At 42.2% G+C, this 12101-nt stretch overlaps 1 protein-coding gene across 2 annotated transcripts in view; it reads right to left on the reverse strand.

Annotated features, from left to right (window-relative positions):
* Positions 1-369: 369 nt before the first annotated feature.
* The window catches only part of Ipk2 (Inositol phosphate kinase 2), a 34137-nt gene continuing 22405 nt past the window's right edge, over positions 370-12101 (reverse strand). For both annotated transcript variants that reach the window (XM_068344216.1, XM_068344215.1), the window contains exons 6-7: positions 4373-4514; positions 370-1090 (exon numbers count right to left, since the gene is read on the reverse strand). In XM_068344216.1, the coding sequence (XP_068200317.1) occupies positions 687-1090; positions 4373-4514 (546 nt within the window). In that variant the 3' untranslated portion in view covers positions 370-686. The remainder of the gene's footprint in view (positions 1091-4372; positions 4515-12101) is intronic.

The raw sequence follows: 12101 nt of genomic DNA on the forward strand, positions 1-12101 counted from the left end.
AACCCTATTCATTTAATTAGGGAGACTCACTACTTAACCCTTTTACCCCCAGGGTATTTGGAAATTTCCAACCCTTAACCCCCAAGGGTTATTTTTTTTCAAGCACATTTTGCAGTATATTTTTTAATTTTTGTCTTAGAGAGGTCAGGTTGGTCTCATTCTCTTGGAAAATGCCTGAAGTTTCTCAAAAAATTATCAAAATTATGAAAAAAAATGTAAATAGCAGTTTTTTGCAAGGACGTACCAGTACGTCCATGGGGGTAAAGGGATGAGTTTTGTGGAACGTACCAGTACGTCCTTTGGGGGTAAAAGGGTTAAGGAGACTCACTACTTAAAGGGTTGAAAGGGCTGTGGAACCAAAACTGGGGGTAAAAGGGTTAAAGGGTTGGAAGAGCTGTGGAACTAAAACTGGTTTTAATTTTCTTCCCTGGAAGTGCTCAAAAAGTGAGGAATCTCTGACAGGAAAAGGGAGTGGGGCTTCTCACTCTGCACCCTTGCCAGCTGGATAACCTATCATTATGCAACTTTAACGACAAATTCCGGCCCCTGTTGAAACAATCTTGTTATTTACAGTACAAAGGTTTGTATGTTGTGTAGGAAGAAAACAATATCCATATCTTCTAGCAACAGCATGAAACATACCCAGGAAGCTCCTTAACAGTTTAATTTGAGAAGCATTTCAACAATTAGGGTATAACAGTAGATAAGAATTTTATTCCTGAATCATATTCATTTTCATCCTGGTGCTTGCATGTGCCAAAAAAGTCTATCAAATTATTCAAACCCTCAAGATAATTATCATCTTGCTCACCAAACGCTTGAAATACATGAGCAAAGTCAATCATTTTTACCACAACTTTAAACTTCTTAGGAGTTTCTTCTTTGTTGTCTGTACAAGACGTTGCGATAGAAGTTGGTACAGATCCATCCGAAACATCCCCGGCCTCATACAGAATGAGTATGGAGCCTCTTCGGATCTTGTAGCTCCGTTGCTCCAAAATCCAGTTTTTGATGCTAAGGAGGCCTTCAACCAAGGACTCGCATAACTGCTTGCTAGCTGGGAAACTTAGTTGACTGAACCCCCTCAAAACTGAAACAAAACCTATTCATTAGTTTCTGTTTGCATGTAGCTGTGTTGAATATACTGTATTATATACACCCTGCAATGAGAAGATCCATGGTTCTGATATATAAAGAAAATTGAGAGCAAGTGAGAAGACTTTCACTCAACGTCATCACAAGCAAAACTGAACTTGAAAGTTAGAAAAATTATAACCTGACAAATCATAATAATTTAAAAATTATCTTTATATTTCATAGCTGTATAAAGCCGAGTTCTTTAAAATAGGGAATATCTTCTGAGGAGCTGGAACAGCAATTGAATTCCTTAACAATATAGTTAACCCTTTTACCACCAAAAGGACGTACTGGTACGTTTCTCAAAACTCATCCCTTTACCCCCATGGGCGTACCGGTGCGTCCTTGCAAAAAAGTGCTATTTATGCATTTTTTTTTTGCATATTTTTGATAATTTTTTGAGAAACTTCAGGCATTTTCCAAGAGAATGAGACCAATCTGACCTCTCTATGATGAAAATTAAGGCTGTTAGAGCAATTTTAAAAAATATACTGCAAAATGTGCTTGAAAAAAAATAACCCCTGGGGGTTAAGGGAGGATTTGGGAAACTATTTCTTACAGATCTTGTATTATAAGAATGGTAATCAGAAATATTACCAGCATCAATGACAAATCCAGCATGCAATGATACCACCTTTTCATCCCAAGGGAGGAATGAGCCAGTCACTTTGCCTTTCATCAAAGGAATGAGCCAGTCACTTTGCCTTTCATCAAAGGAATGAGCCAGTCACTTTGCCATTCATCAAAGGAATGAGCCAGTCACTTTGCCTTTCATCAAAGGAATGAGCCAGTCACTTTGCCTTTCATCAAAGGAATGAGCCAGTCCCTTTGCCTTTCATCAAAGGAATGAGCCAGTCACTTTGCCTTTCATCAAAGAAATGAGCCAGTCACTTTGCCTTTCATCAAAGGAATGAGCCAGTCACTTTGCCTTTCATCAAAGGAATGAGCCAGTCACTTTGCCTTTCATCAAAGGAATGAGCCAGTCACTTTGCCTTTCATCAAAGGAATGAGCCAGTCACTTTGCCTTTCATCAAAGGAATGAGCCAGTCACTTTGCCTTTCATCAAAGGAATGAGCCAGTCACTTTGCTTTTCATCAAAGGAATGAGCCAGTCACTTTGCCTTTCATCAAAGGAATGAGCCAGTCACTTTGCCTTTCATCAAAGGAATGAGCCAGTCACTTTGCCTTTCATCAAAGGAATGAGCCAGTCACTTTGCCTTTCATCAAAGGAATGAGCCAGTCACTTTGCCTCTCATCAAAGGAATGAGCCAGTCACTTTGCCTTTCATCAAGGCTTACATTGGCATGTTACGATTCTCTTATATTTTTTATTACCAAAAATTTCCGTGTACAAAACGACCTTTAAATCGTATAATTCCCCACTACAAATTGGGAGCCATCTTACATTACCACTCTAAGAGACTTGATGCTTTCTGTCCCATGTTGGTGTTAGCATGGCAACAAAACTACTTGAGCAGTAAACACAAGTCATTGGTTATATCATTAACCCTTTTACCCCCAGGCTATTTGGAATTTTCCAACCCTTAACCCCCAGGGGTTATTTTTTTTCAAGCACATTTTGCAGTATATTTTTTTTTTAAATTGCTCTAACAGCCTTAATTTTTGTCATAGAGAGGTCAGGTTGGTCTCATTCTCTTGAAAAATGCCTGAAGTTTCTCAAAAAATTATCAAAAATAAGAAAAAAAAAAAAATGTAAATAGCAGTTTTTTGCAAGGACGTACCGGTACATCCATGGGGGTAAAGGGATGAGTTTTGTGAAATGTACCAGTACGTCCTTTTGGGGGTAAAAGGGTTAACCCTTTTACCCCCAGGCTATTTGGAATTTTCCAACCCTTAACCCCCAGGGGTTATTTTTTTTCAAGCACATTTTGCAGTATATTTGTTTAAATTGCTCTAACAGCCTTAATTTTCATCATAGAGAGGTCAGATTGGTCTCATTCTCTTGGAAAATGCCTGAAGTTTCTCAAAAAATTATCAAAAATATGCAAAAACAAAATGTAAATAGCATTTTTTTGCAAGGACACACCGGTACGCCCATGGGGGTAAAGGGATGAGTTTTGTGAAATGTACCAGTACGTCCTTTTGGGGGTAAAAGGGTTAACCCTTTTACCCCCAGGCTATTTGGAATTTTCCAACCCTTAACCCCCAGGGGTTATTTTTTTCAAACACATTTTGCAGTATATTTTTTTTTAAATTGCTCTAACAGCCTTAATTTTTCTCATAGAGAGGTCAGGTTGGTCTCATTCTCTTGAAAAATGCCTGAAGTTTCTCAAAAAATTATCAAAAATAAGCAAAAAAAAAAAAATGTAAATAGCAGTTTTTTGCAAGGACGTACCGGTACATCCATGGGGGTAAAGGGATGAGATTTGTGAAACGTACCAGTACGTCCTTAGGGAGTAAAAGGGTTAACAATCTAAGGGTTGTTTCAGCTCCATTAAAGGCATTCTCTATTTTATAGGACAAAACGTTTGTACGTACATAGTAACACATATCACAACCAGGGCTGCCGTTTTTCTACACAACACTGTGGAATACTGAGTGTTGCCATCACACAGAGCTGCCATAAGTTCGTAGCTGCTAGTGACGTCAAATTTCCCTCCGTTTTCTATCCCATCATGATTGGTGAAAAAAATAAGCTTTATTTCAAATGTAGATCTTTATTCTACATGACGTGGAATTATCCACGTCATATTAAAGCCTTTGATGATGTCTCACAGGAATTTCAATTCAGGAGAGGGGGTTCCCAGCCCCCTCGTCCCGTCCCTTTTAGTCGCCTCTTACGACACGCAGGGATAACGTTGGCGCTATTCTAATTGTTTTATGCCCCCGCGGCCACAGGGGGCATAGAGAGTAGAGGTCCCCTTTTTTGTTTTGTTTCTTGTTGATGTCGGCTACCCCCCAAAATTGGGGGAAGTGCCTTTGGTATATGTATGTATATTAAAGCCTAAAGTTACACTGATTTCAAGTATTTAGCATTATTTTGATGAATTTACATAAATCAACATATTTTACCATAATTTTTTTCATATTTTTCTTCCTATTCATGCACTGATTCATGCTTCAAGTGAAAGACTGTGGATGTAGAAAAAAATTCTACAGTCAGTTGCCAGATGTCACAATATTTCTACAATAGCAGACGAAATTCCACGAAACGGCAACCCTGATCACAACCATATCATAGTAAACATTTACTCCCAGTTACTGATATCCACTCACCGTTAAAGACCTGACTGGCTGTAAGCCGTTTACAGGCATCAGGACGAAGATCAAGAGTGAGACGTCCCTTGACTGGATGGAAGACACGTGCACCAGTTAAACAAAAGCCGTGGGACTCCTGAGTTGCATACTTGGTCTTGGTCTGTGAATTAAAAAAAAAAAAAGTTCTGTTAACCCTTTTACCCCCAAAGGACGTACTGGTACGTTTCACAAAACCCATTTCTTTACCCCCATGGACGTACCGGTACGTCCTTGCAAAAAAATGCTATAAAAACTATTTTTTTTCATATTTTTGATAATTTTTTGAGAAAATTCAGGCATTTTCCAAGAGAATGAGACCAACCTGAACTCTCTATGACAAAAATGAAGGCTGTTAGAGCAATTTAAAAAATATATACTGCAAAATGTGCTGGGAAAAAAATAACCCCCTGGGCGTTAAGGGTTGGAAATTTCCAAATAGCCTGGGGGTAAAAGGGTTAACATTTCAAAATATTGACAAGCTACATATACTTTATATATAATCTTAACCCTTTTACCCCCAGGCTCTTTAGAAAATTTCCAACCCTTAACCCCCAAGAGGTTATTTTTTTCCCAGCACATTTTGCAGTATATTTTTTTTAAATTGCTCTAACAGCCTTCATTTTTGTCATAGAGAGGTCAGGTTGGTCCCATTCTCTTGGAAAATGCATGAATTTTCTCAAAAATTATCAAAAATATGAAAAAAAAAAAAAAATTATAGCATTTTTTTGCAAGGACGTACCGGTACGTCCATGGGGGTAAAGGGATGGCTTTTGTGAAACGTACCAGTACGTCCTTGGGGGTAAAAGGGTTAATCGAGTTGAACAATATGTTATTTTCATTAGTAAAATAAATTTTTGAATATACTTACCCGATGATCATATAGCTGTCAGCTCTGCTGCCCGACAGAAAAACCTACGGGCGGAATACGCCAGCGATCGCTATACAGGTGGGGGTGTACATCAACAGCGCCATCTGTCAAGTAGGTACTCAAGTACTCGATGTCAACAAAGAACCAATTTTCTCCTCTGTCCACTGGGGAGGATGGGTGGGTCCTTTAATTTATGATCATCGGGTAAGTATATTCAAAAATTTATTTTACTAAGGAAAATAACATTTTTCAATATTAAACTTACCCGATGATCATATAGCTGATTCACACCCAGGGGGGTGGGTAGAGACCAGCATTACATGTTGACATTATTATGAGCTAAGTATTCCGTATCTTATTTTAGCAGTTATTCAAAATAACAAACATAAAATAAATAAGTAAATAAGTACCTGGTAAGGAAGTCGACTTGAACAATTACTCTGCCTTTTTAAGTACGTCTTCCTTACTGAGCCTCGCGATCCTCATAGGATGCTGAGCGACTCCTAGGAGCTGAAGTATGAAGGGTTGCAACCCATACTAAAGGTCCTCATCAAAACCTCTAATCTAGGCGCTTCTCAAGAAATGACTTTGACCACCCGCCAAATCAAGTAGGATGCGAAAGGCTTCTTAGCCTTCCTGACAACCCAAAAATATAATAAAACATTTCAAGAGAAAGATTAAAAAGGTTATGGAATTAGGGAATTGTAGTGGTGGAGCCCTCACCACTACTGCACTCGTTGCTACGAATGGTCCCAGAGTGTAGCAGTTCTCGTAAAGAGACTGGACATTCTTAAGATAAAAGACGCGAACACTGATTTGCTTTTCCAATAGGTTGCGTCGAATATACTTTGCAGAGATCTATTTTGTTTAAAGGCCACGGAAGTTGCGACAGCTCTAACTTCGTGTGTCCTTACCTTCAGCAAAGCTTGGTCTTCCTCATTCAGATGGGAATGAGCTTCTCGTATTAACAGTCTGATAAAATAGGATAAAGAATTCTCTGACATAGGCAAAGATGGATTCTTAACTGAACACCATAAAGCTTCAGACGGGCCTCGTAAAGGTTTTAAAATAGAACTTAAGAGCTCTTACAGGACATAATACTCTTTCTAGTTCATTTCCAACCATACGATAAGTTTGGAATATCGAATGATATTGGTCAAGGCCGAGAAGGCAGCTCGTGTTTGGCTAGAAAACCAAGTTGTAGAACATGTAGCCGTTTCGGATGAGAATCCGATGTTCTTGCTGAAGGCATGAATCTCACTGACTCTTTTAGCTGTGGTTAAGCATATCAGGAAAAGAGTCTTAAAGGTGAGATCTTTCAGGGAGGCTGATTGAAGCGGTTCGAACCTGTCTGACATAAGGAATCTTAGTACCACGTCTAAATTCCAACCAGGTGTAACCAAACGACGCTCCTTCGTGGTCTCAAAAGACTTAAGGAGGTCTTGTAGATCTTTATTGTTGGAAAGATCTAAGCCTCTGTGACGGAAGACTGATGCCAACATGCTTCTGTAACCCTTGATAGTGGGAGCTGAAAGAGATCGTTCTTTCCTCAGAAATAAGAGAAAGTCAGCTATTGAGTTACAGAGGTACTGGTCGAGGATACGGATACTGACTTGCACCAGTTTCGGAAGATTTCCCACTTCGATTGGTAGATTCTAAGGGTGGATGTTCTCCTTGCTCTAGCAAACGCTCTGGTTGCCTCCTTCGAAAAGCCTCTAGCTCTCGAGAGTCTTTCGATAGTCTGAAGGCAGTCAGACGAAGAGCGTGGAGGCCTTGGTGTACCTTCTTTACGCGTGGCTGACGTAGAAGGTCCACCCTTAGGGGAAGTGTTCTGGGAACGTCTACTAGCCATCGAAGAACCTCGGTGAGTTATTCTCTCGCGGGCCAGAGGGAAGCAACTAGCGTCAACCTTGTCCCTTCGTAAGAGGCGAACTTCTGCAGTACCTTGTTGACAATCTTGAACGGAGGGAATGCATATAGATCTAGATGTGACCAATCTAGTAGAAAGGCATCTATATGAACTACTGCTGGGTCCGGGATAGGTGAGCAAACTATTGGGAGCCTCTTGGTCATCGAGGTTGCGAAGAGATCTATGGTTGGCTGGCCCCAGGTGGCCCAAAGTCTCTTGCATACATCCTTGTGGAGGGTCCAATCTGTTGGAATTATTTGTCCCTTCCTACTGAGACAATCTGCTATGACATTCAAGTTGCCTTGGATGAACCTCGTTACTAGTGAAAAGTCTAGACCTGTTGACCAGGTGAGGAGGTCCCTTGCGATCTCGTACCATGTCAGAGAGTAGGTCCCTCCTTGCTTGGAGATGTACGTCAAAGCCGGGTGTTGTCCGAGTTCACCTCCACCACTTTGCCTTGAAGGAGAGACCTGAAGCTTTTCCAGGTCAGACGTACTGCCAGTAGCTTCTTGCAGTTGAAATGCATTGTCCTTTGACTCGAGTTCCATAATCCCGAGCATTCCCTACCGCCTAATGTCGCACCCCAGCCTACGTCCGATGCGTCCGAGAAGAGAACGTGGTTGGGAGTCTGAACAGTCAGGGGAAGACCCTTTCTAAGGTTGATAAAGTCCTTTCACCAAGTCAGACCAGACTTTATCTTTCCGGAAACCGGGATCGAGACCGCTTCTAGCGTCTTGTCCTTTTTCCAGTGAAAAGCTAGATGATACAGAAGAGGACGGAGGTGTAGTCTTCCAAGTGACACAAATTGAACCACGGATGACAGTGTCCTTACCAGACTCATCCACAGCCTGACAGGGCAGCGTTTCTTCTTCAGCATCTTCTGGATGGATAGCAGGGCTGGGGGTTGATCGTCTTGTTCAGCAACGTCCTCATCAGAGGGTTCCTCATCCGAAACTGATGAGGAAACGGCAACGGAGTGGGCAACGTCTGACTCGCTGAATCCGGTCGCACTGGTGGATGCGTGACGGAGCCGGACGCAATATCATGGTACTGCTGCACAGTCTGTGAACTGTCAACCATGGGGACGCGAGGAAGTACAGAGTCAACCCGAAACTGTCTAGACTGTCTGGGTTGTGCAGTCAACACCCTACCGGGTTGCTGAGGTTGACGCACTGCGTCACAACAAGTCACCTCTGCTGGTTGTTGAACGTCTTCCTAGTGACACACTGAACGTCAACAACCACCTCCGAGAGTCGCTTAACGTCAACGTGCGACTGACAACCCACACTGGGTCGCATCGGTGGAGGAACCACCTCAACTGGCGGACGCGAGTAGGATACCTCAGCGTCAACAGGGCGCACAACCAACCGGTAGGAAGGTTGTTGGCCAGAAGGTTCTTCTCCGTAAAAAGTCCTCTATCAAGGACACAAGCTTGGACTGCATGTCTTGCAGCAAAGCCCATTAGGGTCTACGGGAGCAGGTGTGGCAACAGACGGGGTTAGCGACTGAAGCGGAACCATTTACCATCCCTGGAAGCCTTGAGTGCTTTAATTAAAGTCCATAGGAGGCTAAGCAGCTTAAGGCTCCTCTCCAAATGACAGAGTCCTCAAAGGAATATCAGTAGGAGGGAGAACAGCACTTTCTCATCTACAGGAACCTTGTCCGAGAAAAGCTAGGTTATCTCAGTGAGGGTCTCACAGGTGCATAAGCAGCAGACCAGAAGGCAACGTTATGTAACTGCTTGACAGTCTGTGAACTGTCAAAAACTGAACTTTCAACCACAACAGGTGCGTGAGGACATACAGCACTGGTGCATTAGCAGCAGACCAGAAGGCAACGTTATGTAACTGCTTGACAGTCTGTGAACTGTCAAAAAACTGAACTGTCAACCACAACAGGTGCGTGAGGACATACAGCACTGGTGCATTAGTAGCAGACCAGAAGGCAACGTCATGTAACTGCTTGACAGTCTGTGAGCTGGCAACAACCAAAGCTGTGTGGGGAAGCCTCAACTCCTGACTGACTAGTCTGCTGCGGGCGAGCGGCGGTAACCACAGTGGGTTGCGGAGGCTGACGCACCGTGTCAAAACACGGCAGCTTAACTCCACCCTCCTGTTGTTGTGGTAGCTCACGCACGGCAACGGAGTGCTCCGTGCGTCTGTGGGAGTCAGCATGCGTCTGGCAGGGTCGATTGCGCATGGGTGGAGGAGCTCTCACAGCCGGAGTGTGGGAGCAGGCAGCCTCAGCGTCTGCTGGGCGCACAACCGTGGCAGGTTGTAGGCTAACGGGTGCAGCGCCAACCTCTCCGCAGCCGGAGTGTGGGAGCAGGCAGCCTCAGCGTCTGCTGGGTGCACAACCGTGGCAGGTTGTAGGCTGACGGGTGCAGCGCCAACCTCTCCGCAGCCGGAGTGTGGGAGCAGGCAGCCTCAGCGTGAGCTGGGCGCACAACCGTGGCAGGTTGTAGGCTAACGGGTGCAGCGTTAACCTTCTCCGCACGAAACTCCTGCATAACCGCAGCTAACTGAGTCTGCATAGACTGCAGTAAAGACCACTAGGGTCTACAAAAGCGGCAACAGACGGAACTACTGTCCGTTGTGACTGAGGGTCTAAAACAGCGGGTGCGGCAACAGACGGAGTTACTGCCTGTTGTGGTACCACCTTGCCTCTCTTGGGAGGTGTGCAGTCGTCGGATGACTGCAGCGAGTCCGAACTGACCCAGTGGCTACACCTGGGCCGTTGGACTTGGGCGGAAGGGACCGACTTGCACTTAATAAGCTGCGAGACCTTGGTCCAAGGTTTCTTACGAGAAACCTCTTCCGCAGACGAGAAGTAAATGGGCTCTCTCGTCTTTGTGTGGGTGGGGCGATCTTGGGTAGATACGCCCGAAACCACGGAGGGAAAAACGTCTGTTCGTTGATCAAGGCCTGAGGAACCCATAAGTCGTTCGACATTACTTCTCCCCTGGGCTTGGGAGCTTGCAAGAGGTCCCGGACTAGGTGAACGACAGGCACGAACAGACGAACCCTCGGACGCAACACTGTAACACTTTGCGCATATCACTTTATCACTTGATTTTCTGTTTTGCACTTATTTCACTGAAATCGAAACTTTTACTGATTTCTACCTGAAACACGCAATCCTACCTTTCATTAAAAGGTAGTAATTGCGAAAACAGTCGTATAATGCAACAGAAAACATATATAAAGATAAAGAATTCAGTGGCTGGGAAAGAGACTAAACACTAGATCAAATAAACTACGTTTACAATCTCTCACCGCACATAGCCTGGGAACAAGAATAAAACCCTAGAAACGTTTTACCTTCTTCCCCTACAGCGACTAGGGAGGAGAGTAAAACGAGAACAACGTTACCCGCTTGAACGAAACGTTTTTTTTTCTCCTCTCTCTCCCTCCGTCTCTATCTCTCTCTTTCTCTCTAGATTTCGCACCTGAGAGAAGAGCCCAATATATATCGTCAAAACATGAGATTGCTAAAGGAAAAAACTGAAAGGTTTTCCAAATAAAAAGTTCCTTTAATATAGAATTTAAACCATTTAAGCTAAGAAAGAATGAACGAAACGCTAGAATCGGTTTACTCTTACTGCAAAGTGAAACCGTGATACACTCTCTCTCTAACGTAACGATAGAGCGCATGTTGAACGTCCTGAACGTCAACAACTGCGTAGACTAATAAACGTTAGTTCATCTTGAAAACAGTACGAAGACTATCAAAGAAATTCTTTCATAAAACATTAAATTTAAAAAGTTTTAAATTCTTTAAAGGTTAAATACGATATAACGGGCTCAACGTTGATTAACTTCGGTTCCAAGTTAGGACCGCCTATATCAGGAAAGGTCGCACATAAACAAAACATAAAAATTTATTTTATATGTTTATAATAAAAGGAAAGTTAATCGAAGAGGCCTAATAAAGGCGGAGAGATATAAAATATATAGATCTATAACGTGTTAAGCAAAATAACTAGAAACCTAAACACACTTCCGTCTAAGGGAAGGGTCGGCCATTTAAAAGTGAAAGAGAGTCCATACTCTCTTTGTCACCATAATTAAATCTATCCAAAACGAGTTCAAGTTTTGAAATGAAGATAAAACCCCTGCATAGCGAAAGCTCAAAACTAGAATAGTGTACTTCACCAAATAGTTGTGAAAACAAATCCAGTCAGTAACAGCGTATTTAGTAGGTCTTGCCAGTGGCACGACAGAGAGAAAATTGGTTCTGTGTTGACATCGAGTACTTGAGTACCTACTTGACAGATGGCGCTGTTGATGTACACCCCCACCTGTATAGCGATCGCTGGCGTATTCCGCCCGTAGGTTTTTCTGTCGGGCAGCAGAGCTGACAGCTATATGATCATCGGGTAAGTTTAATATTGAAAAAAACAAGATTGACCATAAAATATTTCCTTGCACACATTGCTTTAGCATATTATAATTTTTTCTAATTCTCAATGTTCAACTTGCCTCCAATTATATACATAAGACACAGACATGCTGTCTGTATTAATGTTTGCTTTTGTTATGTAGCAACAAAAATGGTATTTTCATTATAAAATAAATTTTTGAACATACTTACCCGGTAGTTATATATATAGCTTTAATTATATAAAACTACCGGGTAAGTCTTATGTTTAAAAATGGTATTTTCATTATAAAATAAATTTTTGAACATACTTACCCGGTAGTTATATATATAGCTTTAATTACATAAAACTACCGGGTAAGTCTTATGTTTAAAAATGGTATTTTCATTATAAAATAAATTTTTGAACATACTTACCCGGTAGTTATATATAATTAGAGCTATATATATAACTACCGGGTAAGTCTTATGTTTAAAATTATTTACCTTACTAATAACTTTCCCCTTATTTGGATAGTCTTGCGAGACACCCACTTTAATATCCATAACAC

Source organism: Palaemon carinicauda, chromosome 20 (assembly GCF_036898095.1).
Source record: "Palaemon carinicauda isolate YSFRI2023 chromosome 20, ASM3689809v2, whole genome shotgun sequence".
Taxonomy (NCBI): Eukaryota; Metazoa; Arthropoda; class Malacostraca; order Decapoda; family Palaemonidae; genus Palaemon; species Palaemon carinicauda.